General features: G+C 43.3%; 1 protein-coding gene across 1 annotated transcript in view; it reads right to left on the bottom strand.

The window, feature by feature from the left end:
- LOC144678705 (tomoregulin-1-like) overlaps positions 1-27,508 on the bottom strand; it is a 346,693-nt gene that overhangs the window by 35,763 nt on the left and 283,422 nt on the right. The window contains exon 5 of the mRNA XM_078538515.1: positions 17,562-17,658. Coding sequence (XP_078394641.1) covers positions 17,562-17,658 — 97 coding nt within the window. The remainder of the gene's footprint in view (positions 1-17,561; positions 17,659-27,508) is intronic.

Raw genomic sequence — 27,508 nt, 5'->3', positions numbered from 1 at the left:
TTTTGAAAGTGGTTTTGGGGCAGGTTTATCTGATTTGAGAAGAATTATTTCTCAATCCCCCTTAATTTCAAACCCTGGTAACACTGTATAAACATTGTGCTGTCTGTTCAGCTTTGCTGATTTTACTGCCTTCTGCCCAGCTGCATATTAGACTCTAATGATTCAATTTAATATAACGGATGCAGTTGACCTCGAGGTGCATAGCAGTATTTTGCATAATGTCGAAGTGTTCTTAGTTTGTTTTCATTGAATTTTCCACTACTCAAGATGATGATTCTAGCAAACGTTAATATCAGAAAAGAAGGAAAGATGAAGAACAATTCTTTCAGTCATTAAAATGTCCTTAATTCTTCACAGCATTCAAAACGAGATATGTTGCTTATGAATCATCACTTGAAAGGATCTGGGATTATTTTTATTTTATAGTTCACTGGTGTCTCCTACAGCCATTAGCAAAAGGATAAGTGAAGTATAAAATTCAAATGTGTTGGTCAAATTCATATTACGGATGAGCATTGTATAAAGCATATTAATTTCTGAAGGTGACCAAAAGAATGAAACAAAAATATTGACTAAAAAAAGAAAAAGTAGTTTAGTCTAGAACATTTAATAATGGCTTTTCTGCATGATTAGTACGGTTCCTTAGACGATTATCATGCTTTCTCTTCTTTAGTTATAGCGCTTTCAATTTTTATTTCATACTTTCTCTAATTTCATTGTAAGAATCTGCTTTATTGGCTTGAGGAACATCAATAAATCTGTACATTTTTCATTGGTTACCCTAGTTACATAGAATCCTTGAAATTCTATAATTTCAATGAGGGGGGTGCATCACTGCATGATGGCTATGAACTTCAAGGCCTCTCATCCCTTTCTCATAATCACCTGTAATAATTTTCCAGGATTGGATTCAAATGCCTTTATAAAAGAAGTGGGAACATTCATGAAAAATGCTTCTAATATTCCCATGGTCTGTGTACATTAGATTACCAATTATAGATGCCATTGGTTTTCACCATATATTGAATGGCAGGTCACTGTATAGAGAACCATCAGTTAATATCAGGCCCCACTCTGTGTATCTGGAGGAGGGGGAAGTAACTGTTCATTCCAGATATGTGTCCTGATATTCTCAATTGAAAATCAAGCCCGCTAATCCCTATATTCCCATTTTAGTAAAGAGGGTAACATTGGCCCTTTACCTCATACTTGCTGGGCCCTCATCAACTTGCACCACTGCTCCCCATACATCATCAGGATGATAGACAGCAAACTATTTGTACCTTGCTCTTTTTTCCTCAGCAATTCCTACATTCCTCCTTTCTATTTCTCCTTGATTACCTTCCTTGCTTTATTTATATTACGTTCTTTTCATTGCCTCACTTTATTTTATTTCTTCTTTCTCTTATTTATCATAGAATTATTAAAAGTGGAATGGATAGATAAATCCGGTAGAAATGCAGATTAAGTGGCAGGGATTATATTTGTGTTTCATTTGATGAATCTTAACCAAGTTAAATGTCAGGTAATTCCATGCATTGCCCACTTATCCTATCATCCACTTTAAAGATATTTCAGTACATTGGCTCACTTCTCTAGCTCAATCACTCGATGTACCTGTTAACCTTTGCTCCATATACGTCCACTATCAAATTATTTGAGCTGAATCTGCAAGCCAACCTATTATTGACTTTCTTTTAATGTATTAATAACTTTTTAACTATGTAACTGTTTCTTTATTCCTTTTATATTAATGAATGTAGACCAGTTGCTTGGTGGCCCCGTGTGTGAAGTTTGTCCCATGATGGAAAATCGTATAGAAGCAGTACTCTGACTGAAGACACATGATGAACTGCATTGTGGATGCAATGCAGCATGGGGAATTTAGTCAAGACACAGCCTTGCCAGAATTAGCAAGGTCCACAAAATGAAATAAACTGTGCAGGAGAACTGGTCACAAACTGTGAGAAAGATAAATACCTTTTGTGCTCGTTAGAGGTAATAAGGATATCTATCTGTACCAGCCTGGGGATTGATAACAGTGTAAGAGATAAAGCAGAGTCAGACTGGCTCTATTCCTTCAAGCGTGACCTTGTGTGGGGCCCAGGACATAAAAACAAGGGAAAAGGCACTGAGGTAATTGAAAACATGGGCTGAAAACAGGTATTGCCCTATATGCATATGCCATGGCACAAGGTCAGAGCCAAAAAAACAGTATAAAGAAAGAGCACACGATGACATCATTGCTGCAGTGGGTGGATTGTTTGGTCAGCTACTCTGAAGACGTGCACAGCGGATTAACCACCGAGGTGAACTCTGGTTCACAGGACTACTAAGTAACCAGTATTGTGACTATTGCTTAGTGGTGTTATTAAAGGTGCACCACATTTAGTGGAACAGTATCCAAGATGTTGTGCGCTATTATACTAAGTAGAAGCAAAAACTTTTAGATCAGGTAGAGAGTCTTACAACCAAAAGATTTTAAATTTTCCTTAAAAACAGCAATCCCCTTATTTAAGATTAAAAATTCTAACCTAGAAATTGTGATCCTGGTGCTGCACTCCAGAGGTGTGTAGGGGTGAGGCTTCTATTCCAACTTTTGAGAATGGGATCATTTGAATATTAGGGGTGAACCCCTGTGCTGGTGCTGGATGTCTGACCCATGGACCTGGTGTTGAGGATTAGGTTGGTATGACATTAGTTGCCATTTGAACTTGGCATTATGTAGCCAACAATAAGCCTTGTATGGCAAAATGCCTGCAGTAAGCAGTGTATTAACATAAGTAGCTTCCCGTGTACACAAATGTGCCATACTGTGAGCCCAACTGACAACATTTGAGCAACAGGTGAAGTTAGCTGTTTCACGCTGCTACTATGCAGTAGCAACACAAGTGGTATCCACCACTAACAGGATGTTGAAGTTGAGCCAAAAAGACATTCTGCCGATCACACAAATAAGTAATGTGGTATATGAATTTCAGTGCCAATGTGATGCTAGGTATGTAGACCGTCCATCCCAAAGACTGGTGGACTGTATCAAACAGCATGTCCCAGCTGCTGTTTGCAACGGTCTAGGTACAGGCCGTACCCAACCAGCCCATGCTTGCAAAACTCAAAACACAGTGTCCAACACTAAATGTGATTCCGTGATTGGACAACATTTGCTAAATAATCCTCAATGTGCTAAGAATTACGCTGACAACCAATTTAAGATTGTCAGTCGGGCTCGCAGTGCGGAGCATTTGTGTGTACTGGAAGATAATTAATTAATACACAGGGCCCTGTTCTTTGTAGACAGAAAGAACATGTACACACATTGCGCCTGTTTCAGCTAAGGAAAATAAGTGACAGCCATTCGCTGACTCATTCCTCAGGGGACTGCCTTGACCAATCAGGGTCAAGCTGCCTGGTTTAAATTTCAACAATGCTTGGCAGTTAGCTGTCAGTCATCATCACTGTTACATTCTCCATGGCAAAGCCTCTACCAATCAGAGTCCACTTGTCAACCAATCTCATATAGTATAAATTGTTGTTTTCCCCTTATATTGGCATTCTTTCAAAGTGTCCTGATGAGTGCAAGACAAAAAGCTTTGACATATCTCTTTTTTCAGCAATACGCAATGGATATTGTGAAAATTGAAAGGCAAGGTGTGAAAGGCCGGCTATGCTAAGAGTAGTTAAGTCACCTGGTCCTGATGGCTTGCATACCAGGTTGCTGAAGAAGGTGGGGGTGGAGATAGTGGAAGGGCTTGCCTTAATTTTTTATGTTTTCCTAGATATTGGGGAAGTGCCAGAGGATTGAAGAGTGGCAAATGTGACACCCTTATTGAAAAAACGATGCAAGTACTAGCAACTACAGGCAAGTTAATTTAACAGCAGTGGTGGGTAATGTTTTGGAATTCTTAAATTGGGGAAAAAAATCAAACAGGCACTTGGAGATATTTGAATTAATTAAGGATAGCTAGCACAGATTTGTACAAGGCATACTGTGTTTGATTAGTCTCATAGAATTTTTTGATGAAGTAACAGAGAAGGTTGATAAAAGGAATGCAATGGAAGTTATATACATGGATTTTAAGAAAGCCTTTGAGAAAGTGCCAATAAAAGGCTGGTTAACAAAATTGAGGCTTATGGAATTGGAGGACCAGTGAATAATTGGACAAAAAATAGGCTTCAGGACAGACAGAAAGCAGTGAGTAATGGTAGATGATGGATGTCTTTCGGACTGGAGGGTGGTAGACAGTGGTGTTTTCCAGCAGTCAGTGCTAGGACCACTGCTTTTTATTGTTATATATAAATGATTTGGATCTTGGAATATGGAATGAAATTTCAAAATTTGCCAATGATGCCAAACTTGGAGGAGTGCCAAACAGTAAGAATGAAACAAATTGCCTGCAACAGGACATAGATAAGTTAACAGAATGAGCAGACAAGTGGCAGGTGGAATTTAATGCAGAGAAGTGTGAGGTGGTGCATTTTGGCTGAAGGGATGGGGAGAGGCAATATAGACTTAATAGCGCAATTCTAAAGGGTGTAATGGACCAGAGGGAACTGGGGGTGCATATGCATCAATCTTTGAAGGTGGCAGGACATATTGAGAGAGTGATTAGCAAATCATATGGGACCTTGGGCTTCAGAAATAGGGGCATTGAGTACAAGAGCAAGGAAGATATGCTGAACCTTTATGAAGCTCTGGTTAGGCCCCAACCGGAGTATTGTGTCCAGTTCTGGTCACCACACTTATCCTTGAGAGGGTGAAGAGGAGATTTACCAGAATGGTTCCAGGGATTGGGTTTTTTAGTTGCAAGGTTAGGTTTGAAAAGCCGGTGTTGTTCTCCTTGGATCAAAGGAGAGTGAGGGGAGATTTGATAGAGGTGCACAAGATTATGACAGGTTTAGATAAGGTAGACAAAGAAAACTCTTCCTATTAGCTGATGGTACAATGACTAGGGGACACAGATTTAAGATTTTGGACAAGATATGCAAGGCAAATGTGAGGAAGAACTTTTTTAACTCAGCGAGTGGTAATGACTGGGAACTCGCTGTCCATGAGGGTATTGAAGAAGAAACAATCAATGTTTTCAAACAGAAATTGGACGGGCACATGAAGGAAATAAACTTGTAGGGTCACAAGGACCAAGCGGAGGACTGGATTGCTCCACAGGGAGCTGGCATGGATTCGATGGGCCGAATGGCCCCCTTCTGTGCCATAAATGGCTCCATGACATCTGAATCTGCTTTGACTTGCTGTAATCCTAGTTGCACGCAAATGTCTTATGTTTACCTCTTGTTTGCAACTGTCTCATAAGCCAGAGCTGAAGAAGGCATCTGGTAACAAAGAAACTACTTATTCAGCCTTTCTCCTCCTTTAAATGATGATAAAACGATGAATTTCTGTAAAATGACACCATCGTGATTGCTGCTAGGGTAATGGGTGTTATTGCGCACAAATTTATACATCATAAACCACCTCATTAATGGAATGGAATCTCATTATTTTCATGAAGGACATGTGATTTGTGTCAGGGGTCTGGATGGCCATATTTATGCCTTATTATATTCTGTATTTTGGGGAAGCCTATCATGCAGAAGAAAATGTAGTAAGTGCTGTCTGTGATACTGCTTGTTTTCTATGGGGATAATTATTTTCATGGCCAAAAAGACATCTATCACCTGCTGTATATATCATAGCATGCAGATAGACTTTATCATTTCCCCTGAGGTGGCTTGAAACATTGTTCAAAAATTGAAGGATGTAGTCACCTTCGAGGACAACAGCAAAGCTTTCCCTGGTATTAACCTGATCTGAAGGTGAGGTGGAGGAGACAGTATACCTTACTGACTGCCTCGTATTGAAGGCCAGCTAGGTAAAGGTTGAAATCTACTTAGGTGTTTGCACTTTGGTGTATAACAACAACATATATGTATTTATATAATGCCTTTCACATAGAACAAACCCTCTAAGTTGCATCACAGAGGTTAATCAGACAAAAATGGATGCTGAGCTGAAAAAGGAAATATTAGGTGGGGTTGGCCAAGGCTTTAGTCAAAAGACTAAATTTAATCAAATGACTAGGATTTAAGAGGTTTTAGAGGATGAGAGGGTGATGGAGAGGTGATGAGAGCAAATTCCAAAGTGTAAGGCCTATACTACTGAAGGCATGGCCATATTGGTGGAGCAAAGAGCTGGTTTAGGGGTGGATGCAGGGTGGTGATTGGTGGACAAGTGGCAGACTTAGAGAAACAGAACATTTGGGAGGGCAGTTGTAGGGCTGGGGGTGATATAGAGATAGGAAAAGATGAGGCCATGAAAGGTTTTAAACACAAAGCTGGGAATTTTAAATTGGAGGCACTGAGGGACCAGGAGCCAAAACCATTCAGTGAGGGCAGTGGTGATAACTGAGTGACACCTGGTGCAGGGTCAGAATTGGGCAGCAAAGTTTTGAATGAACTGAATTTCAGAGGAAGTGGAGGGGTTGGACAGCCAGGAGTGCTTTGCATCTTCACAGGTGACAAAGGTACAGTTGAGTTGTTAAGAACTTGTGTACACTTCTGATATAAGTGTATCTGTTTTTGATCTCTCCTAACACCACCTTTCTCCTCCAAAGCCAGCAGAAAGTGTAGATTTCTGGAAGAATTCCTGTCTTTCGAATACTGTGATCAAAATTGCAGCTTTTAGGACTGCTGACCTGGACAAAGCAGGCAAAACTAAAGGAAAAATGGAAAGTCAAAAATAAATGCGATGGAGCACTCCAAAAATAGCAGAAGTTACAAAACCAATAAAGTAAATTACAACAGGAAGCAGGTTCTACAACAACAAGCTCTTGAAGGCCAGATGTGCCTTTTCAGCAATACATATTTTGTTTGGGTTTACAAAACACATTCCCAGCAAGAAGGCCAGGAAATCCTGACAAAAATTAGTTTGATCATTTGCATATTTTTTGGAACCTTAACAAACTCTTGCATAATTTTTTTCTCAAGAGCAACTTTCACCCGAAGGAAGCACATTGGAAAATCATTTTCCATAAGAATTAGGAAATAAATACAAAGAAGGGTTGCTCACCGGATTTACTGACCCATGATCAATATCAGTGCAATCAACCAATTGGCCTTCTATGGACAGATTTTATCGTAATAACTTTTAAAAAGAGAATTGGTAAAGGGTAATAGTTGTGCTTCCTAACCAAACTATTCTCCATCTCTTTCATTTAATGAATAAAACTGCTTAATTTAAACTATTTATTGCCTTTATAAAAATCTGGCATTTTGATTCTCTGCTCTCGTCCCAAGCCTGAGATGATGGTAATCGACTAGGATTCATTGGTCATAAGAAGATTCAGCCCAGAGATATTTGACTCCAAAAAGCTTATTTCGACATACTATACACACACATTTTTTTTGTTATTTAGTGCAATGAGGGCATTGCTGTTAAGGTTAAGAGTTATTGCCTATCCCTCTTTGCCCTTGAGAATGTGGTAGTGAGCCATTTCTTGATCCATTGCATGTGGTGTAGGTACACCCACAATACTGATAGGGAGTGGGGTCCAGGATTTTGATTGAGTGAAAGTGAAAGAATGGAGATATATTTCCAAGTCAGGATGATGTGTGACTTGCAGGGGAATTTACAGGTAATGGTGTTCCCATGCACCTGCTGCCCTTGTTCTCTAGGTGCTAAAGGTGTTGGTTTTGGAAGGTGCTGTCAAAGAATACTTGGCGAGTTGCTGCAGGGCATATTGTAGATGGTATACACTGCAACTATGATGTACCGATGGTGGAGGGAGCGAATGCTTAACGTGGTTGATGGGCTGCCAATCAAGTGGGCTGCTTTGTTCTGGCTGGCATGGAGTTTCATGAGTGTTGCTGGAGAGGCACTCATCCAGGCAAGTGGGAGTATTCCATTGCAGTCCTGATCTGTGCCTCTCCATTTATTGATTCATCATCTGAAGGAGGGCCATTGGTGGTAATCAGTAGAAAGTTTCCTTAGCCACATTTGACCTGATGTCTTTGACTTCAGACCTAATGAAGTCTATGTTGAGGACTCCCAGGGTCATCTTTCTTGATTGTACCACCGATGGAACAGGACATACCTAGGGATGGTGATGGAGGTATCTGGGAACACTGGTTGACACCAGTGGTCAGGTTGTTGCTTGATTAGTCCCTGGGGCAGCTTTCCAAATTTTAGCACAAGACCCCAGATGAGGAGAACTTTGAGGGGTCAACTGTGTCGAATGTGTCTTTTTTTTGTGTCTGATGCCTAGGTCCCCCACTTGCAGAGGCTTAGCCACTACCAGGTAGATCAATTACAATTGTAGAGCTGATTTGCTGCCACCAGAAGAAGCAGCACATGTTATAAACCCTGTGCTGTGCTGTGCTGTGGAGCAGTTCCAAAATATGCCAGGGGACTTCCAATGAATTTATTAGTTGCTGTACATGCCTACTTTGACAAGATTCACCATTAGATCCTGGTACATCCAGGTTTTTAATTCTTCTTCGACTTTTTGTAGCAGTTTGATACAACCGAGTGGATTGCTAGGCCATTTCAAAGGTCAGTTGAGAGTCACACATAGGCCAGACTGGAATGCAGCAGCTGTTTACTTTGCAGTGTTTTACTTTAAGACAATCATGGCCTTTCCCATTTTGATGATCCTCTTTCTGCTGGCTTAGAATTCTGCACATCTGCTTCATCATGGGAATGCCAGTGGGTGACATCATCTTGCTAGCCCCACTTCTTTGGATTTTGTGAGTAAGTGAAGTAGGACTTGAACCCATCACCTTTTTGATTGACAACAGAAAGCTACAGCTGGCCAAGGGGTAGGCACAGAGCACACATACCTTCAACCAGGGGTATTTTCACATAAGACCATCCCAATTTTCACCTCCATCTGCTCCAATAGTGCCCCAGATGTCCCTAAAATATGACAGGCTTTTGGGCTCACATTTCTTGACATCGCAAGAGGGGATGAAGGGGAAAAAGGAATTGGGCCCGGGAAGCACCAGCCTTCTCAATACCACCTACAATCTGTCCAATCATATTCACTTCCATTAAGTTTCTGCGCACCCTCCCCGCTCGCCCCCAAAAAATAACGAATGAAGCATTAATTCAGGATGCTGATCTAATCTTAATCATGCTGCATTCAATCTACATGATTCTTACTTACCCTGACAACCCTCAAACCTTTTATTAATTGGATGTTCATACTTTTTTTAAGGTGCTCACTCAGACAGAATTAACTGCCTTATCTGGAAATCTATTTTATAAACTGATAACCCTTTATAGCTCTTAAGAAATAACAATTGCTTCCAGTTTCAAGTCTTGCTTAAGGTTTGTTAATTTTATACCTGTGTCTTTTGGTTCTGGGCTCACAGCCTAAGTATCTGCCTGTATCTGCATTATTCATTCCACGGTGCATTTCAAAAAATGATTCTCCTGCATTCAATTTATTTTCTGTAATCGAAACAAATTTAGCCATATAAATCTCTCCTTATAATGCAGAGCTAAGCCTCTGAATCACTTGTTATTCTTTAAATCCTCTCCAATACATCAAGGTATTTTGATCAACAATCACTGCCCCTCTCCACATCTCCCTACAGAATTTCTGTTCATTTACAATCAATGCCTTTGCCATCTATGACCTCATTATGGGCTGAGGGTATTGATGCCTTGATTTTGCCTGAAACTTGGTGTGCCTTATTAGAGTTTCCCCGCCTGACTGAACCACCAACTCTGCCCAACAGCCATAGTGCCAGTAAAGCCCTGGATCAAGCCACACCTTGGTCTCACTCCATATTCCTCTGGCTCTTTCTCCTTCTTTAAACATCATATTATGTTCTCTCTCCCCAAAATCCTCCCCCAGCCCTACCTTGAGGTTCTCCTCAAATATTCTCTCTTGCTCTTCCTGAAGCCTCTGATGTGTGACTTCCTGGGCCCAAACATCATAATTCGAATCAGGCCCAGGTAGAGGCTGGCAGCTGGAAAAAAGGCTGTGACATCAAAAAGGCCGACATCCCGCTTCAGACCTGGTTGTCCAAAATTTTTGTATGGGTGAGGGAGAGCGCAGGCCTGTGCACTCGCTCAAACTTCTTTTGAGGCCAATTAATCAGTTAGGGCTTGTTGAAAGGCCATCTTTCAGAAGATGAGCTGAAGGCAGATGTGGAGCAATTTGGGGGTGAGTCAGAGAGGCCAGAAAAGCTTCTGAAGGTAAGTCTAAATTCTGATCATAGGTGGAAGTGAAGTAAAAGTTAGTGCAGCCCATCACAGGTCAGGGGATGAGTCAGCATTAAGAACTTTGTCAGTTCAGAGGGTTGTCATCCTCCTGGAGTCACGTGGGCATCAGAACAGTGGACAGTTTGGATTCCACCTGAACAACAGGAAGGATGCGGCTGGAAATGGAAGGATGCAGCTGGAAATGGGTGCTGCATCCTCAGAAATCAAGGCCATCAAAGATGAGGAAGAGCACCCTGCACAGAGAGGGCAGAGTGCCAGGCATCAAGAGGCCAGAAGAGAGGGATGAGGGGCATGAAGCAGAGCAAACAATACTCTGAGCACAGGATCTACCGACAGAGGTAAAGGCACTTGGATATGAATGGGAATCTGTCAAAGGAGACTGTGACCTTTAGGCATCTGTACCCTTTTCAGTGTGGACCACACATCTCAAACCACTTATCAGAAGGCCCTGCCAGTAGCAGTCAACAGACAAACATACGAAATAGGAGCAGAAGTAGGCCATTTGGCCCCTCGAGCCTGCTCCGCCATTCAATAAGATCATGGCTGATCTCTTTGTGTTTTGAGTTCTACATTAGCCTTCGAATCCCTTGCCTAACAAGAATCTATCTACCGCTGCCTTAAAATATTCAGTGACCCCTCCTCCATCGCCTTCTGAGGCAGAGAGTTTCAAAGTTGCACAACTCTGAGAGAAAAAAATTCCCCTCATCTCTGTCCTAAAAGGGCGACCCCTAATTTTAAACAGTGCCCCCTGGTTCTGGACTCACTCACAATAGGAAACATCCTTACAAGATCCACCTTGTCAAGATCTTTCAGGGTCTTATATACTTCAATCAAGTCACCCTTCACTCTTCTAAACTCGAGTGGAAACAAGTCTAGTCTGTCCCTTTCCTTTCCTCATAAGACAACCGCTCATGCCAGGCATCAATCTAGTAAACTTCCTCAGAACCGCCTCCAACGCATTTACACCCTTCCTTAAATAAGGAGACCAAAACTGCACATGATATTCGAGATGCGATCTCACAAATGCCCTGTATAAATGAAGCATAACATCCTTACTTTTATGTTCAATTCCTCTCATAATAAGGGATAACATTCCATTAGCCTTCCTGATTACTTACTGTACCTGCACACTAACTTTTTGTGACTCATGCACGAGAAAAGCTAGACACCTGTGCACCTCAGAATTCTGCAATTGCACTCCATTTAAGTAATACTCTGCTTTTTGACTCTTCCTGCCAAAGTGAACAACTTCACATTTTCCCACATTATACTCCATCTGCCAGGTTTTTGCCCACCCACTCAACTTAACTATATCTGTCTGCAAACTCCTTATGTCTTCTTCACCACATACTTTCCTACCTATCTTTGTGCTGTAACAGTCAAGGTAATTGTGGCCTTGAATTTCTTTATTGCTGGATCCTTTCAAGGGTCAGCTGCAGATTGCTGCGGGATCTCACAGGTGGCTGCAGATTGCTGCATCACCCAGGTGACAGGTTGGACAATACATCAGATTCACAAGTGATGGAGCATTTCAGGCTCAGAGGGCACTGGGTACAGTGCCTGAACATGGTGGGTGCCCTCCAATATGTTCCTGCAAAGGTTGGCTATTGTGGTAGGTGCATATGTACTCTATAACATGACCCGCTAGGGAGGTTTGGACCTTGAGGATGGTGAAACCCCTGAAAAGGCCAAATCATCAAGGGATGAGCAGGAGGGAAGAGAAGAGGAGGAATTCAAGGCAGAGGGAGATGACACTGAATAGAGGCCCTTTCTGCATGACAAGGTGGCCTTACCCTGCTACTTTCTGGGAAGAGGAGCTTCTTCCTCACCCTCATGGGTACCAAGCCTTTGGCTCCCCTGTGGTACCTTGTTTCCTGCTGGTGAAGCAGAAGGCTTTGGCACAAACTGCAGATCTTTCCATCAGGAACCCAGCAGTCTCAGTATTGGCTGCTTTACATGTTTAAACAAGTGCTACACTTCATCTGACCTGCCTCCATTCCTGTCCCAACTGGCTCTAATTGAAAAGGAAACCTCTCTCAACACCAAAGATCAATCAATTACTGCATGAATTTTAGTCAATTTCCCACTCAAGGCAAATTTCTGCTCCTGCTTCCGTGATGAAAATCCAGCTCCTCATCTTTGGCGATTTTAAGCTTCACCTCAGCCATCCTTCATAATATCTGTTAAATTTATCAACCTCCTGTCAGTACTAGACCTCTCCCTCCATATAAGCTATTGATAATCATTGTTGCATTTTTGACCTCAGCATCTCTTGTAGCCTCACTACTCTCAAATTTCAATCACAAACATGACCAAGTCCAATCCTCATATCCTTTACTACCCACAGGCCCCTATTTCCTCCCAGCCCCACTTACTTCTACATCCATCTTCAGAAAAAACTCTTGCCATAATAATTTACAACTGTATTTTAAAATTTCCAGCTGCCTCGCCTTTGATCCTCCATTCACCATAATAAGTCAATTTGACCAATAAATTTAACTCACACCTTTGGCCCATGAAAACCTTTAACTGTCTCCCAACAAAGTGATTACTTCACGTATGGCACCTATCAATTTACCCTCAAGCCTAAGAAGTGCATAGTTGAGCACATTTGGTGCACAACTGACTTGGCCACCCATTGCCAGATCAGGTTGTACCTAAACTCTATCTCCATTCATTACACTAGAATCATCCTGGAAGCAAAAAGAGCCCCTGGCTTCTCTTTTCTCCTACCAGTTGCCTGCTTAAATCCCTTAATCCTGCCCCCTTCACCCTCAGACCTAACAAGTCTGAGAAATTGACAGGAATTTTTGTCATCAAAATAAGGGCCATCCATGCACCTGCCTATGCTGTTTACCCTTGTTTATCAAGCCAACCTCTCCTGTTATAGCTCTGAACACTCACCTCTTTCCAGTTTCTCCCCACTCTCCACCATGCCTTTTCTGACTTTATTTCATCCATGAGACTGAGTCCTGCTCTCTTATCCCTACTCCCACTAAATTGCTGGCCATACAGCTCCCCTTCACAGCCCTGTGCCAGTTGACATAGTAAATGCAAACAACCACCTCAAACTCCTAATTCATTAAAAAAATCCTCGAATATTTTGGCACCTGCAAAATCTGTCCCCATTTTTTCTGCCACTTCCTGTTTGAATCTCTCCAATCAGGTTTGCATGCCTCCCTTAGCATCAAAATGGCCCACATAAAGTCACATAAAAAATTATTTTTGACTTTGAACAAGGTGTATTACCTGCCCTATCCTCCTCAACCTCTCTCCAGTCTTTGACATGGTCAACTGCACCATCCTCCTCCAATGTCTCTCTCCTTTGTCCAACTCAGTGTGACTATCCTCACTTTGTTCCACTTGTACCTATCTGATTATAGCCAGAGTACCTCCTCTTTCCTATGCAGCATTATCATTTTGGAAGTCAACCAAGGATCCAACGTTGAGCTCAGCTCTGTTGTCCAATCTTCTTGTTGAATCCTCCTTGGCTTTGTTCCACTACTTGCTATCAGATTATAGCCACGGCGTCTGCAGAAATGGTTTCTCTTATTACTCTCAAACTGTAAGTTTAAACATTCCTCGAAGATCTATCGTTGGTCTGCTCCTCTTCATCATCTACAAAGAATTCCTTAAAAAACATCATTCACAGACATGGGGCAAGACTTTACCAGCCCCTGGATTGTGGGCTAGGAGGTCGGCAAGGGACCAATAAAATGCTGGGGAGTTGCATTGGAGGGGCTTCCCAAAAGTAGTTCCACCGCTAGGCCATTTTATCAGTGGCAGGAATAGCAGTGGCCCAAGTAAAGTCCCAGTTGAGGGCCATCTTCATGGAGGCTGTCTCCCAACTGCTTCCTTGGGGTGGATGGGGACAGCCATCACATTTGGAAACTCCATGGCCTAATGAGGAGGCCCCCAGCACAGCCGCGACACCACCTAGCCCCAGCAGAAGAAAAACATTTAGTAACTCACATGCGAGGGCATCTCACATGGAAGCGCTCTCTTGTTCCCTTTGCAGACTCAGCAGTGCTGAGGCTGCAGGGCTGTTGGCCTTCTGATTGGGCCAGCAGCATGGAGAGCCAGCCCGCTGTCCTTAATTAGACAATGAGGCTATTGATGGCCATGTAATTGGCCGCTGCTGGGAGGATTGCCACCATGGTCACACTGCCCACCACACGGTACTTACCACTACCCCGAAAATGCTGGCCATGAAGTTTGCTTCCACACTATGTGCTGTTGAATTTGAGATCTATCTCTTTGACACCTCAACTGCCTATGCATTGTTAGAACCCTTGCCCGGAATTACCTTCAGTTAAATTTTAGGAATATTATTGCCATTGTCTTCAATCCCCTTCAAAAATTCTGCAACTCCTCATTTTTCACCTTTGTAAAACTTCAGCTCAAAACAAAGCTCTGCTATCTATGTTCTCTCCCACAATAAGTTTTGTTCATCCACCACCCCAGTCTTTGCTGACATACATTTGCGCTTATTCTCCCAACACATTAAATTTAAAATTTACATCATCAGGTTTAAATCCCATTCATAGCCTCAACCATCCCCCATTTCTGTAACCTCTGTTAGATCTACAACCCTCTGATCTCTGCTCATCTTACTTTTGTTTCCTGTTTAAACTTCGCCTCCCTGCCCACTCCCACACCCACCCTGTCCCCCTGACCACCAGCCCAGTTGACCCCACTATTGGTGGTCATGCATTCACCCTCTGAGGGCTCATGTTCTTGAATTTCTTTCCTAAGTCTTTCCACCTCCCTTTCCTCATTTGAAACATCCTCCTTAATACTTCCCACTTTTATCAAATTCTCTCATCCCCTCCTTAACCTTTCACTTTAGCGCAGTGTCAATTTTTTTTGATTATCTCCTCATGGAGTACATTTTTGACATTAAAATTGCTAATTAAATGCAATTTGTTTGTGTTGTTTTGAAGGGAGATATCCAAAATTTTGCTTCACCAATGCTAGGGTAAAATGTTTCACCTTATAGTTAAACACTTCTCAGCTGCATCCTAGCCTTTGCTTAGTTTTAATAACAGCTTTACTGGAAACTTCCAATGAATAATCAATGCCAATTAATGTTCCTTTTGCAACTTTTCTGTGAGTTAATATATTTGCCAATACTCTCTCAGTTTTCTAACAAGTCAAACAACGTGGGCATGACACAAGGCAGCTTCTTTATTTCCAGCAGAATAAAAGAATGAGGTATGAGTGATGTTGTTTGGCTGTAATCCTTATTGGATTAGGCTGTCCTATACCCTGTGGGTGGAATTTGCTGACGCCCTCATGAATGGGCTAGGAGGTGGGGGGTGCATAGAATTGGGAGGCTAGGGGTTGGAGTACCTTCACCTTTCTGACTCCCTCTGATTAAGTTAGGGACAGGGAATGTTGAGGACAACCCTTCCCAACCGGAGGCCAAGCGAGGCCCTTAAGTGGCCAATTAAGAGTCACTTAAGGGCCTCATTCCTCCACTGCTGGTATTCTACCAACAGCTAAAGGGGCCTATGACTCATTGGGAGACTTCCCAACAAAAGCTGGAGGCCTTCCTGCAGCATGGATGGGGTCCCCTCCTGATCGGGCATCCTGTAGCCCACAGACGACATGGCGCCCTAACCCCCCCACCACCCCCCCCACCCCACCTCTGCACCCCCCCAACCCCCAACCGGCAGCAAGACCCGACCTTGCTGAAAGGCCCCTTCTTTACCCTCCAAAACAACACACCTCCTTCGCTGACAGGCCCCGGCAAGTCTCACAAACTTATCTTAATTCTAGCACCTCTTCCAGCATTGTTGGTCCTGACTCACTGCAGCACCAGTGGTAGCCACTGCTTCTGGTGGCACTGCTGGAACTGTGGAGTTACCAGCCCTCTTGATTGGCCAGCAGCTCTTGGAGGCAGGGCCTCCACCCTTAAAGGAGTGGAAGCTCTGACAGCTGGCAGTTAACTGCCTGATGGTCATTGAACGTCCGTCAGGACATCCAAAGATGGTTTTGGCCGGGTTGCCACCAGCCCTCTGGCTGTCTGACTGTTAAATTTAGCCCTGTGTATTCACTTAAGGTTGATTGATAGGTAACACAGAGCCTTTAAGCAATGGCTGTGCTTCCCTTGCAGAAACTTATTGAAGATGTAATGAACTATATCATCATTTGCAGATTAAAATCATACATTATTACTGAACCACAGTATAACAGAAACGTGTTTTCACTATATCATGAATAGATCAATAATATCCACTTGCTCACATTTGATAAACTTTCCAAGAAGTTTTCATATCATTGGTGAATGTGAAATAACAACATGGGATTAGATTGTACTTGTAAAGCTATGTACAGAGAAAGATACGGTGATTTATCGTTTCACAAAGGTTCTCATACATGTTCTCATTCTGTACTTGCCTACTGTAAAATTTAAGAATGTCATCTTACAAAATAAAGCCAATCTGTTTGGATAGCATTAGTTTTACAAGGTTCAATGCAATCTGGCAGATGTGCTCTATGAGGATATCTGTGCCCTACATCATCAGAGTATTGCTTCATTATAAAATGAGTGTCTCCTGGCTCCTTTGGGATGTAACTCCAATGTGGTATAGATATTGAACATAGGTATGGTTTTGAGCTCTGCTATTGTGGGACAGATTCAGAGAGGCAAGCTTTCCACATCTACATGCTGAACCCTATTTTAAACAGCATGAAAAAATACAGTTTTCATTTGAGTAACTTAGCAAATTGGAGAAAATAAAATAGGCCAGTATGAATGAGAGAGAATCTAACTAAATAGACCACAGCCTAACAAAAACTTAGTGTTTTCAGTTACATAAATGCAACATGGTTTAATCTATATTTTTCTTTTCCCATTATCTTTTCCTATATTTCTGCATTTATTATATAGTTATCCTTCCTTCATTCTTCTGATTTTATTTCCATTTAGCTCCCATATGCATGTTGCTTTATCTTTCTGGCTGTTGCAATTTTTAATCAATAGAGCTTTACACAATCCAGCATAAATCCAGTGTTTGGCATGTGAGGTAAAACACTCATCCATCTTTAACCCTCCTGTGCAAAAGGCTCATCAGTCAATGCAATCTTATATTCACAGCTTTGTTGTAGGTTGCAAGCACAGCAAAAATCTACCAAAAACTATTCCATGGAAAAAAAATCAGAGCTTGCAAATGACGTCACAAGATGAAATGTGTGAATTTCCTTGTTCAGATTTTCAACATATTCACAAATAATTGCTATTTGTTTTGATTGAAATGTAAAGTTATTACTGTTTTTTTGTTTTACTCTACAGTTATGTTGCCTCTGTTGTACATTTTGAAAGATAAATTACCAGACATCCTCTGCGTCTTCATCACATTCAGCTCCATACTTGCATTTTCCACACTTTACATGCTTTTGCCGTCTTTCTGTTCCCGAGCCTTCGTATTCTGCACAGAAATAATGTTGAGGTAATTAGATATTTCTGACAATATATTAAAAAAGCAAAATAGCAACAAACGGTACTTATGTTGACTTTGTATAATTTTGTACATAACTAAAGAAAATGACTAATATAATATAAAACAAAAAATGCTGGAAAAGCTGAAGAAGTCATATGGACTCGAAACGCCAACTCTGTTTCTCTCTCCACAGATGCTACCAAACCTGCTGAGCTTTTCCAGCATTTTCTGTTTTAATATCAGATTTCCAGCATCCGCAGCATTTTGTTTATGTATTTAAAAAAGTTGTTCATTGATAAAACACACCTGACAACAAGGTATACTGGGTGGGCAAAATTTGATACCGGTACCTCACAGCTTGCACACAGCTATTCAGCCATGACAGTCACATCACCCATGACAGTCACATCACCCAAACACATTGCACCGCATTTCCTATCGTATTTCCCTCTTTCTTGCAGGATCAAAAGTGGCAAGAGCTAACAAATGGAAGACTGTGTACCCGTGACCTCACCCACAATCCACAACTCTATCCTCATGCCTTTCTCCTTTCAGATATCTAAGAACCATAACCTGCGGTCAGAGGGTGGTGGGAGAGCAAAGATGGGGAGAGGAAGAAGAGGCCTGATGATGAAGTCACTTGCACACTTTGGGGGCAGTTGGAACTGAGATCCAACAAACAGAGAGCCGGGATAAATGGATCATTGTCAAGATGGGAAACTGTAGCTAGTGGAGTGCCACAAGGATCAGTGCTGGGGTCTCAACTATTTACAATCTACATCGATGACTTGGGTGAAGGGACTGAATGTATCGTCACCAAATTTGATGACGGTACAAAGATATGTGGGAAAGCAAGTTGTGAGGAGGATCCAAAGAGTCTGCAAAGGGATTTGGTAGGTCAAGTGAGTGGGCAAAAAATTGGCAGATGGAGTGTAATGTGGGATAATGTGAGATTGTCCACTTTGGCAGGAAGAATAGAAAAGAATATTATTTAAACTGAGAGAAATTGCAGAAATGCAACAGTACAGAGGGAACTGGGTATCCTTGTACATGAATCACAAAAAGTCAGCAGACAGGTACAGCAAGTAATTAGGAAGACAAATGGAACATTGGTATTTATTGCAAGGGGGGTGGAAAAGTAGGGAAACTTTGCTACAGCTGTACAGGGCATTGGTGAGACTACACCTAGAGTACTGTATACAGTTTTGGTCACCTTACTTAAGGAGGGACATACTTGCACTGAAAGAAGTTCAGAGAAGGTTCACTAGGCTGATTCCTGGGATGAAAGGTTTGTCTTCTGAAGAAATGGTCAACAGTGCTATCATTGGAATTTAGAAGAATGGGAGGTGACCTTATTGAAACCTATAAGATTCTGAAGGGGCTTGACAGGGTAGATACTGAGAGGATGTTTCCCCTTGTCGGGGATTTAAAAAAAATTATTCAAGGGATGTGGGCATCGCTGGCTGGGCCAGCATTTATTGCCAATCCCTAATTGTCCGTGAGCTGCTTTCTTGAACCGTTGCAGTCCATGTGATATAAATACGCCCGCAGTGCTGTTAGGGAGGGAGTTCCAGGATTTTGACCCAGCAAAAGTGAAGGAACGGCGATATATTTCCAAGTCAGGATGGTGAGTGATTTGGAGGGGAACTTCCAGGTGGTGGAGTTCCCATGTGCCTGCTGCCCTTGTTCTTCTAGATGGTAGCAGTCATGGGTTTGGAAGGTGCTGACTAAAGAGCTTTGGTGAGTTCCTGCAGTGCATCTTGTAGACGGTGCACACTGCTGCTACTGTGCATCGGTGGTGGAGGGAGTGAATGTTTGTGGATGGGATGCCAATCAAGTGGGCTGTTTTGTCCTGGATGGTGTCAAGGTTCTTGAGAATTGTTGGAACTGCACTCATCCAGGCAAGTAGAGAGTATTCCATGACACTCCTGACCTGTGCCTTGTAGATGATGGACAGGCTTTTGGAGAATCAGGAGGTGAGTTACTCCCCACAGGATTCCTAGCGTCTGACCTGCTCCTGCAGCCACAGTAATTATAATGGCTAGTCCAGTTCAGTTTCTGGTCAATGCCAACCCCCAGGGTGTTGATAGTGGACGATTCAGCAATGGTAATGGGCAATAGTTAAATTCTCTCTTGTTGGAGATGATCATTGCCTGGCACTTGTGTGGCACAAATGTTAATTGCCACTTGTCAGGCCAAGCCTGGATATCGTCCAGGTCTTGCTGCATTTGGACATGGACTGCTTCGGTATTTGAGGAGTCATGACTGGTGCTGGACATTGTGCAATCATCAGCTAACTTTTTGACTTCTGACTTTATGATGAAAGGAAGGTCATTGATGAAGCAGCTGAAGATGGTCAGGCCGAGGACACTACCCTGAGGAACTCCTGCATTGATGTCCTGGAACTGAGATGGTTGACCTTCAACAACCATAACCATCTTCCTTTGTGCTAGGTATGACTCCAACCAATGGAGAGTTATCCCCCTGATTCCCATTGACTCCAGTTTTGCTAGGGCTCCTTGATGCCATACTCGGTCAAATGCTGCCTTGATGTCAAGGGCAGTCACTCTCACCTCCCCTTTGGAATTCAGCTCCTTTGTCCATGTTTGAACGAAAGCTGTAATGAGGTCAGGAGCTGAGTGACCTTGCAGATCCAAACTAAGCATCAGTGAGCAGGTTATTGCTAAGCAAGTACCGCTTGATAGCACTGTTGATGACCTCTTTCATCACTTTATTGATGATCAAGATTAAACTGATTGGGTGGTAATTGGCCGGGTTGGATTTGTACAGCTTTTTTGTACACCTAACATACCGTGGCAATTTTCTGCATAGCCGGCTAGATGCCAGTGCTGTAGCTGTACTGGAACTGCTTGGCTAGGGGTGCGGCAAGTTCTGGAGTATAAGTCTTCAGTACTATTACCGGAATATTGTCAGGGCCCATAGCCTTTACAGCATCCAGTGCCTTCAGCCACTTTGTAATATGATGTGGAGTGAATCAAATTGGCTGAAGACTAGCATCTGTGACGCTGGGACCTCTGGAGGAGGCTGAGATGGATCATCCGCTCGGCACTTCTGTCTTAAGATTGTAGCAAATGCTTCAGCCTTATCTTTTGCACTGATGTGCTGGACCCCATCCATCATAGAGGATGGGCATATCTGTGGAGGCTCCTCCACAAGTGAGTTGTTTAATTGTCCACCACCATTCATAACTAGATATGGCAGGACTGTAGAGCTTAGGTCCAATCTGTTGGTTGTGGAGTCGTTTAGCTCTATCGCTTGCTGCTTACGCTGTTTGGCATGCAAGTAGTCCCCTGTTGTAGCTTCACCAGATTGACACCACATTTTTAGGTATGCCTGGTGCTTCTCGAAGCATGCCCTCCTGTGCCCTGGCTTGGTGGTAATGCTAGAGGAGGGGATATGCCAGGCTGTGAGGTTACAGATTGTGGTTGAGTATAATTCTGTTGTTGCTGATGATGGCCCACAGCGCCTCATGATTGCCCAGCCCTGAGTTGCTAGATCTGTTCAAAATCAATCCCATTTTGCATGGTGGTAGTGCCACACAATATGATGAAAGGTACCCTAAATGTGAAGACAGGACTTGGTCTCCTCAAGAACTGTGCGGTGGTCACACCTACTGATAATATCATGCACAGATGCATCTGTGGCAATCAGGTTGGTGAGGATGAGGTCACATATGTTTTCCCCTCTTATTTGTTCCCTCACCACCTGCTGGAGTCCTAGTCAAGCAGCTAAGTCCTTTGGGACTTGGCCAGCTCAGTCTGTACTGGTACTACGGAACCACTCTTGGTGATAGGCATTGAAATTCCCCGCCGAGAGTACATTCTGTGCCTTTGCCACCCTCAGTGCTTCCTCCAAGTGGTGTTCAACATGGAGGAGCACTGATTCATCAGTTGAGGGAGGGCGGTACGTGGTAATCAGCAGGAGGTTTCCTTGCCCGCATTTGACCTGATGCCATGAGACTTCATGGGGTCCGGAGTCGATGTTCAGGACTCCCAGGGAAACTCCCTCCTGACTGTACACCACTGTGCCCCCACCTCTGCTGGGCCTGTCCTGCTGATGGGACAGGACATACCCAGGAATGGTGATGGAGGTGTCTGAGACATTGTCTGTAAGGTATGATTCCGTGAGGATGATGATGTCAGGCTGTTGCTTGACTAGTCTGTGAGACAGCTCTTCCATTTTGGCACCAGCCCCCAGATATAAGTAAGGACTTTGCAGGATCGACAGGACTGAGTTTGCTGTTGTTGTTTCTGGTGCTTAGGTCATTCTTTATTGACCTAGTAGTGGTTTGATACAACTGACTGGCTTGCTAGGCCATGTCAGAGAGCATTTAAGAGTCAACCATATTACTGAACTCGGAGACACAGATTCAAAATAAGTGGTCTCCAATTTAAGTTGGAGATAAAGAGGAATTTCTTCTTTCAAAGGGTCATTCATTTTTGGAATTCTCTACCCCAGAGAGCAGTGGAGGCTGGGCCATTGAATATATTCAAAGCAGAGTTAGAAAAACTTTTGATCAGCAGGGGAGTCAAGGGTTATGGTGGGACAGGCAGAAACGTGGAGTTGAGGCCACAATCAGATCAGCCGTGATCTTATTGAATGACGGAGCAGGCTCAAGGTGCCGAATGGACTACCCCAGCTCCTAGTTCTTATGATCTTACCTATATGCGGTGAGACACTGGGTGCAAGTGGCTGCTGCTAGAACAGAGGGAAAAGGTAGCATGGAGACAGCTCGGTGGAGGGTGAGGTTTCACATGAGTTCCACTGTAGAGGGCTCAGGTGAGCACTTTGATGGGGTGGCACATGGTAAAAAGCTGAAATGCTTGGTGCATCGGGAGGCCTGCCAGAAAGTGTGCGGTCACTGTCAAGTAGGATGGAAGAGTCCGGCACCAACCTTGCACACACTTTTGCACAGAGCTAGGAGCCCAGCTTTAAAACGTGGAAGTGGTGGCCAATTCCATTAGAAAATTTGTGTACAAACTGATGATGCAGCGTCTGGTGGCCGAAGCTTCAGCTTCCATTGCAGCACAAGCAAAAGGCACACAATGTCTGAGTGCTGCAGTGGAGGCTTAGCTTGTTGGTATGTATGCTTAGGCTGCTCCCACCATGACAAAGTCGGTTTGGTACGTTTGCTTTGTGATGGCTTTTATTTCAGCATTACAACCAAGAAAATACTGTGATGGTCAGTAACACAGGGTTGGCTAGACATGGGACTGTTGATGGAGAAATGAGGTTGAGTTCATGGGTACCGTAGTCAGATGAGGCCCTCATAGATAACCTGGCCAGAATTGGGCTGTATTGGTTGCCTCCTCCCTTATTCTTCCTCCTCCTTCTCAGCTGCTAGCCAAGTAACTGGTGGAAAGAGCTGTGCCCTCATGATGGCGAGATAGCACAGGATACAGCAGATCCCAACAGTGACACACACGCTGGAGTGTACTGCAGGGCTCCTCTAGAGTGGTCAAGGCAGCAGAAATATTGCTTAAACATGCCAATGGTCTGCTCAATGACACTTCATGTAGTTTCATTGTTTCTTGTTCTAAGCATACTGCCCACATGTGTAGGGTTGTACACCTCAGTCATGGGCCAAGTGGTAAGCAGATAGCCCTTGTCAGCTGGTAGTCATCCTTTGGTCTCTCATCTTTATGGCCACTGGCAATGCTATTCTTGGTCTGCTCTGAGGCTACAGATCTGCCTGTAAGAGGTGGCAAAATTCAATGAGCATCTCCTTGGTGAAATGGAAGCATCACATATAGGGTTCGTGGCTTAGGTTGAGGTAGGACAATTGTTCCCTGAACACCCTAGGTAGGTATAACCTTCAACTAAGAGTTTTCTATCTATCCTCCTTCTCTTCCTTCTTTGAGCAGCTTGTCCTTCTCTGTGTCATCTCTGCTCATTCCTCCTGCTTGCTGCAGACAAAGGGAGATAGAAACTATCACACCCATGACTGGGAGCAAGTGTTCTGCGCTGAAACGTTGAAGTGGGAGCCAAGCACTTTACTGCATTTCCTGTAGACTTCACCAAATTTAATGAAAAGTATGAAATGCTCCTACCATCTCAGCAACAGACATTAAAAATCAATTAGCAACTAGCCTGAATTCTACAGGGAGAAGGAGTGAGACAAATGTTGTGGTACACGTTGGTACCAATGATATAGAGAGAGGGCAGGTATTGAGGCTTTATGGTCAGATTTTCAGGACCTAGAAAGGCAGTTAAAAAGTAAAACTTTGAAGGTAGCAATCTCTGGATCACTGCCAGTGCTTCAAGCTAGTGAGGGTAGAAATAGGCAGAGAGGGAAGATCAATGACTGGTTTGAGGCATGATGCAGGAGGGAGAGCTTCAGATTCTTGGGGCATTGAGACAAGTTCTGGGGCAGGAGGCACCTTTTCAAAAGGGATGGGCTGCACCTCAATAGGACTGGGGCTAATGTCCTCACGGCAAGGTTCGCTATTGTGGTTGGAGAGGGTTTAAAATAAATTGGCAGGAGGATGGGCACCAGCATAATGAAGTAGAAAAGAGGAATATGCTGCATAAAGTGAGAATGTTGGATAGTACTGGAGAAGGAAGTAGTACCATATAAGATAGAAGCAGATTAAGAAGGACAATGAGGAATACAAACAGGTTTACAATGCATCTATGTAAATACACAAAGAGTGGCGAATAAGGTTGGTAAGCTACAAATACAAATAGCTATGTGGGAATATGATAGTGGCAATAACAGAAATGTGACTTAAAAACGTTGAGGATTGGGAGCTTAATATTCAAGGATATAAAGAGCTGTAACGTCTGAGTTTCTGAGCATCATAACTGGGGGGTTACCCCAAAGATGCACTGGGGGACCTCCCTGGAAGTTCCCAGGTAAGGATTGCCTGGCAATTGCCCGGGAAGTTCAAACTTCTGTTGGGCAATTGCCTTGCAATGGGAACTATCCGAACGTACGATTCAAATCGCAAACTATGGATGGTTCTGACTGCCTTACAGTTATAGTAACATAGGAAAAGTTAGAAGAATTAAAATCACTCCTAACTTCTGGGTAACTATAGCAGTGACAGCACCACCCCCCACCCAACTCCTCCCCACTGGACTCTCCCCAAACCCAACTCCCAACGGGACCCACCTCTGACCACCTGATTCCCAACCCCCACTGACCAGCCCCCTGACCAAGCAACTCCACCCCAACCAACAAACAAGCCCCCCCACAGACCACCTGAACCCCCCTCAAAAACCCATCCCTACCCACCCCACTGGCTATCTGAACACCCCTCCACAACCAAACACCCGACCATCCCAGACCATCACCCCCTCCACCCACAACAGACCATCCAATCCCTGCCCTCCCCACTGACCAACCAACTGCCCCACCATCCCAAACCAAGATCCCCCCCATCGACCAATGACTCCCCCCATTGACCACCTGACCTCCAGTACCTCCACTGACTGACCACTTGAACCTCCCTGAACAGCCGACCTGCCTCAACCAACAACCCCCCCAGTCACTACCCGACCTCCAGCCCCCTACTGACCGACCCCCAACTGACCACCCGATCTCCTGATGCCTCCTCCTCACTCCCATCCCTCCATCCTACTCGCTTACCTTACAAACTCACCTTCTCCCCGGCTTCTGAAAATGGCTGGAACTTCAAATGTAATTGTTTTACAGCAGCCGTAAAAAAGGGGCATGGCTTCCTTACCACTGACTCTCCAGCCCTCAACTGAAGGCCTCAGGCGTACGCTGCACTACACAGTTCTCACCCAGCCTGAGTCAGAAGAACGGGCGAGGAAGGCGCAGCTGGTTTTCCAGGTGAGAAACTAGGAGCGGAGTGACAATCCGACGGTGATTGCCACTCCACAGAAGTTCAGGTTTAAAGTATTCAGAAAAGATAGGGAAGGAAAAAGGATGGGCAGAATGACATTGCTGATTAGGGAATACATTGTAGCGTTCGAAAGAGATAATGCCCTTGAGGGGGCAAGTGCAGAATCCATTTGGTTACAGTTGAAAAACAAAAAGGGTATGATAACATTATATCAAGTACTTAATAGGCCTCCAAATAGTGAGGGATAGAGGAGCAAATCTGCAGGGAAATGACAGAAATGTGTAAGAACTATAGAGTGGTGACATTAGGAGACCTTAATTGCCTAAATATCAATTGGGATAGTGTTAGACTAAAACATAAGCATAGGGAGGAATTTGTTAAATATATTCAGTATGTTCTCGATCCAACTAGGAAGGAGGCATTGCTGGATCTGGGGCTGTGGAATGAGATGGACCAAGCAGACTGCCTGTGGGGAACATTTGGTTTAGAGTGATCATTGTATCATAAGGTTTAAACTAGTAATGCAGAAGAACAAGGAACAATCTAAGGTAGAAGGTTTAAATTGGAAAAGGGCTAATTTCAATGGGCAGAGATGGGATTTAGCCAGTGCAAAATGGAACCAAAGATTGAAAGGGCAAACTGTAATGGAACAATGGTTGAGTTTTAAGGAGGAGATGCTTCAGTTCCAGGTTGGGTATATTCCAACAAGGGTGAAAAGTAGGGAAACCAAAGCCAGGACTCCTTGGATGATGAGAGAGATAGAGAATATGATGAAACAAAAAAGAGGGTGTATGATGCATGTCAGGTGAAGTCTTCAACTGAGAATCGGGTGAAATAAAATAGGTTGTGAGGGAAAGTGAAGGGTAAATAAGATTGGCAAAGAGGGATTACGAGAATAGAATGGCAGTCAACATAAAAGAACCCTCAAAATCTTCTACTGCTATGTAAATAGTAAGCAGGGAGTAAGAGGCTGAGTGGGTGTTATTATGGACAAGGAGGCTGATATATGCTTAGAGGTGCAGATCAAGGCTAGAATACTTGACTTTGTATCTTTGTATTCACTAAGGATGAGGAAACTTACAGAATATCAGTAGAAGTGGAGATGGAAGCGTTTTTAACATTTGTTCTTAATGGTTTTAGTATTTGTGGGAATGGGTTAGAGTATGTTGATGTGAATGTTTATGGTAGGAGCATTGTTGACAAGAGGATGTGACTTTGTGACTGATCTGTATCAAAAGAGTGCACCATTTGTTCACAATGGAATGTAAACTTGGGGGGCCCAAGAAACAAGGGATGGACATTTATCTTTAGTCTTTTTAAAAATTATTCACTCATCGAATGTGGGAGTCGCTGGCTAGGCCAGAATTTATTGCCCATCCCTAGTTTCCCTTGTTCAGAGGGCATTTAAGAGCCAACCACATTGCTGTGGGTCTGGAGTCACATGTAGGAAAGACGGCAGATTTCCTTCCCTAAAGGACATTAGTGAACCAGATGAGTTTTTACAACAATTGACAATGGTTTCATGGTCATCAACAGACTTTCAATTCCAGACTTTTATTGAATTCAAATTTCATCATCTGCCGTGGTGGGATTTGAACCAGGTCCCCAGAGCATTACCCTGGGACTCTGGATTACCAGCCCAGTCCAGACAATACCACTACATGACTCTAGTTACAGAGGTGCGGTGACATGTGATGACCTGCACGCTAAGCCAATGGAAGAGTTGAATTTGGACTATTTCCAAATAAGGGATTCTGGAATAATGAAAAATGGGGATAAAAGTTGGAAAATTTGAGTCTTTGTTGGCACAGTATTACCATGGCTTATGTGGTATGATTCTTCTGGACACAGTTCAGCATCACTTCAGAGACAGATAAAGAGAAAGATATCATCTGCGCTCGCAACGCTCAAGGAATCCTAGGAACTTGAGGGATAAGAGACTTCCAAGTTGTCTTCACTATTTTTTGTTACTTATATGCAAAATCTTGCTTAATAAATTCTACTTG

This window comes from Cetorhinus maximus, chromosome 3, assembly GCF_964194155.1.
Source record: "Cetorhinus maximus chromosome 3, sCetMax3.hap1.1, whole genome shotgun sequence".
NCBI classification, from domain to species: Eukaryota; Metazoa; Chordata; class Chondrichthyes; order Lamniformes; family Cetorhinidae; genus Cetorhinus; species Cetorhinus maximus.
This window is presented reverse-complemented; position numbering and strand designations above follow the sequence as displayed.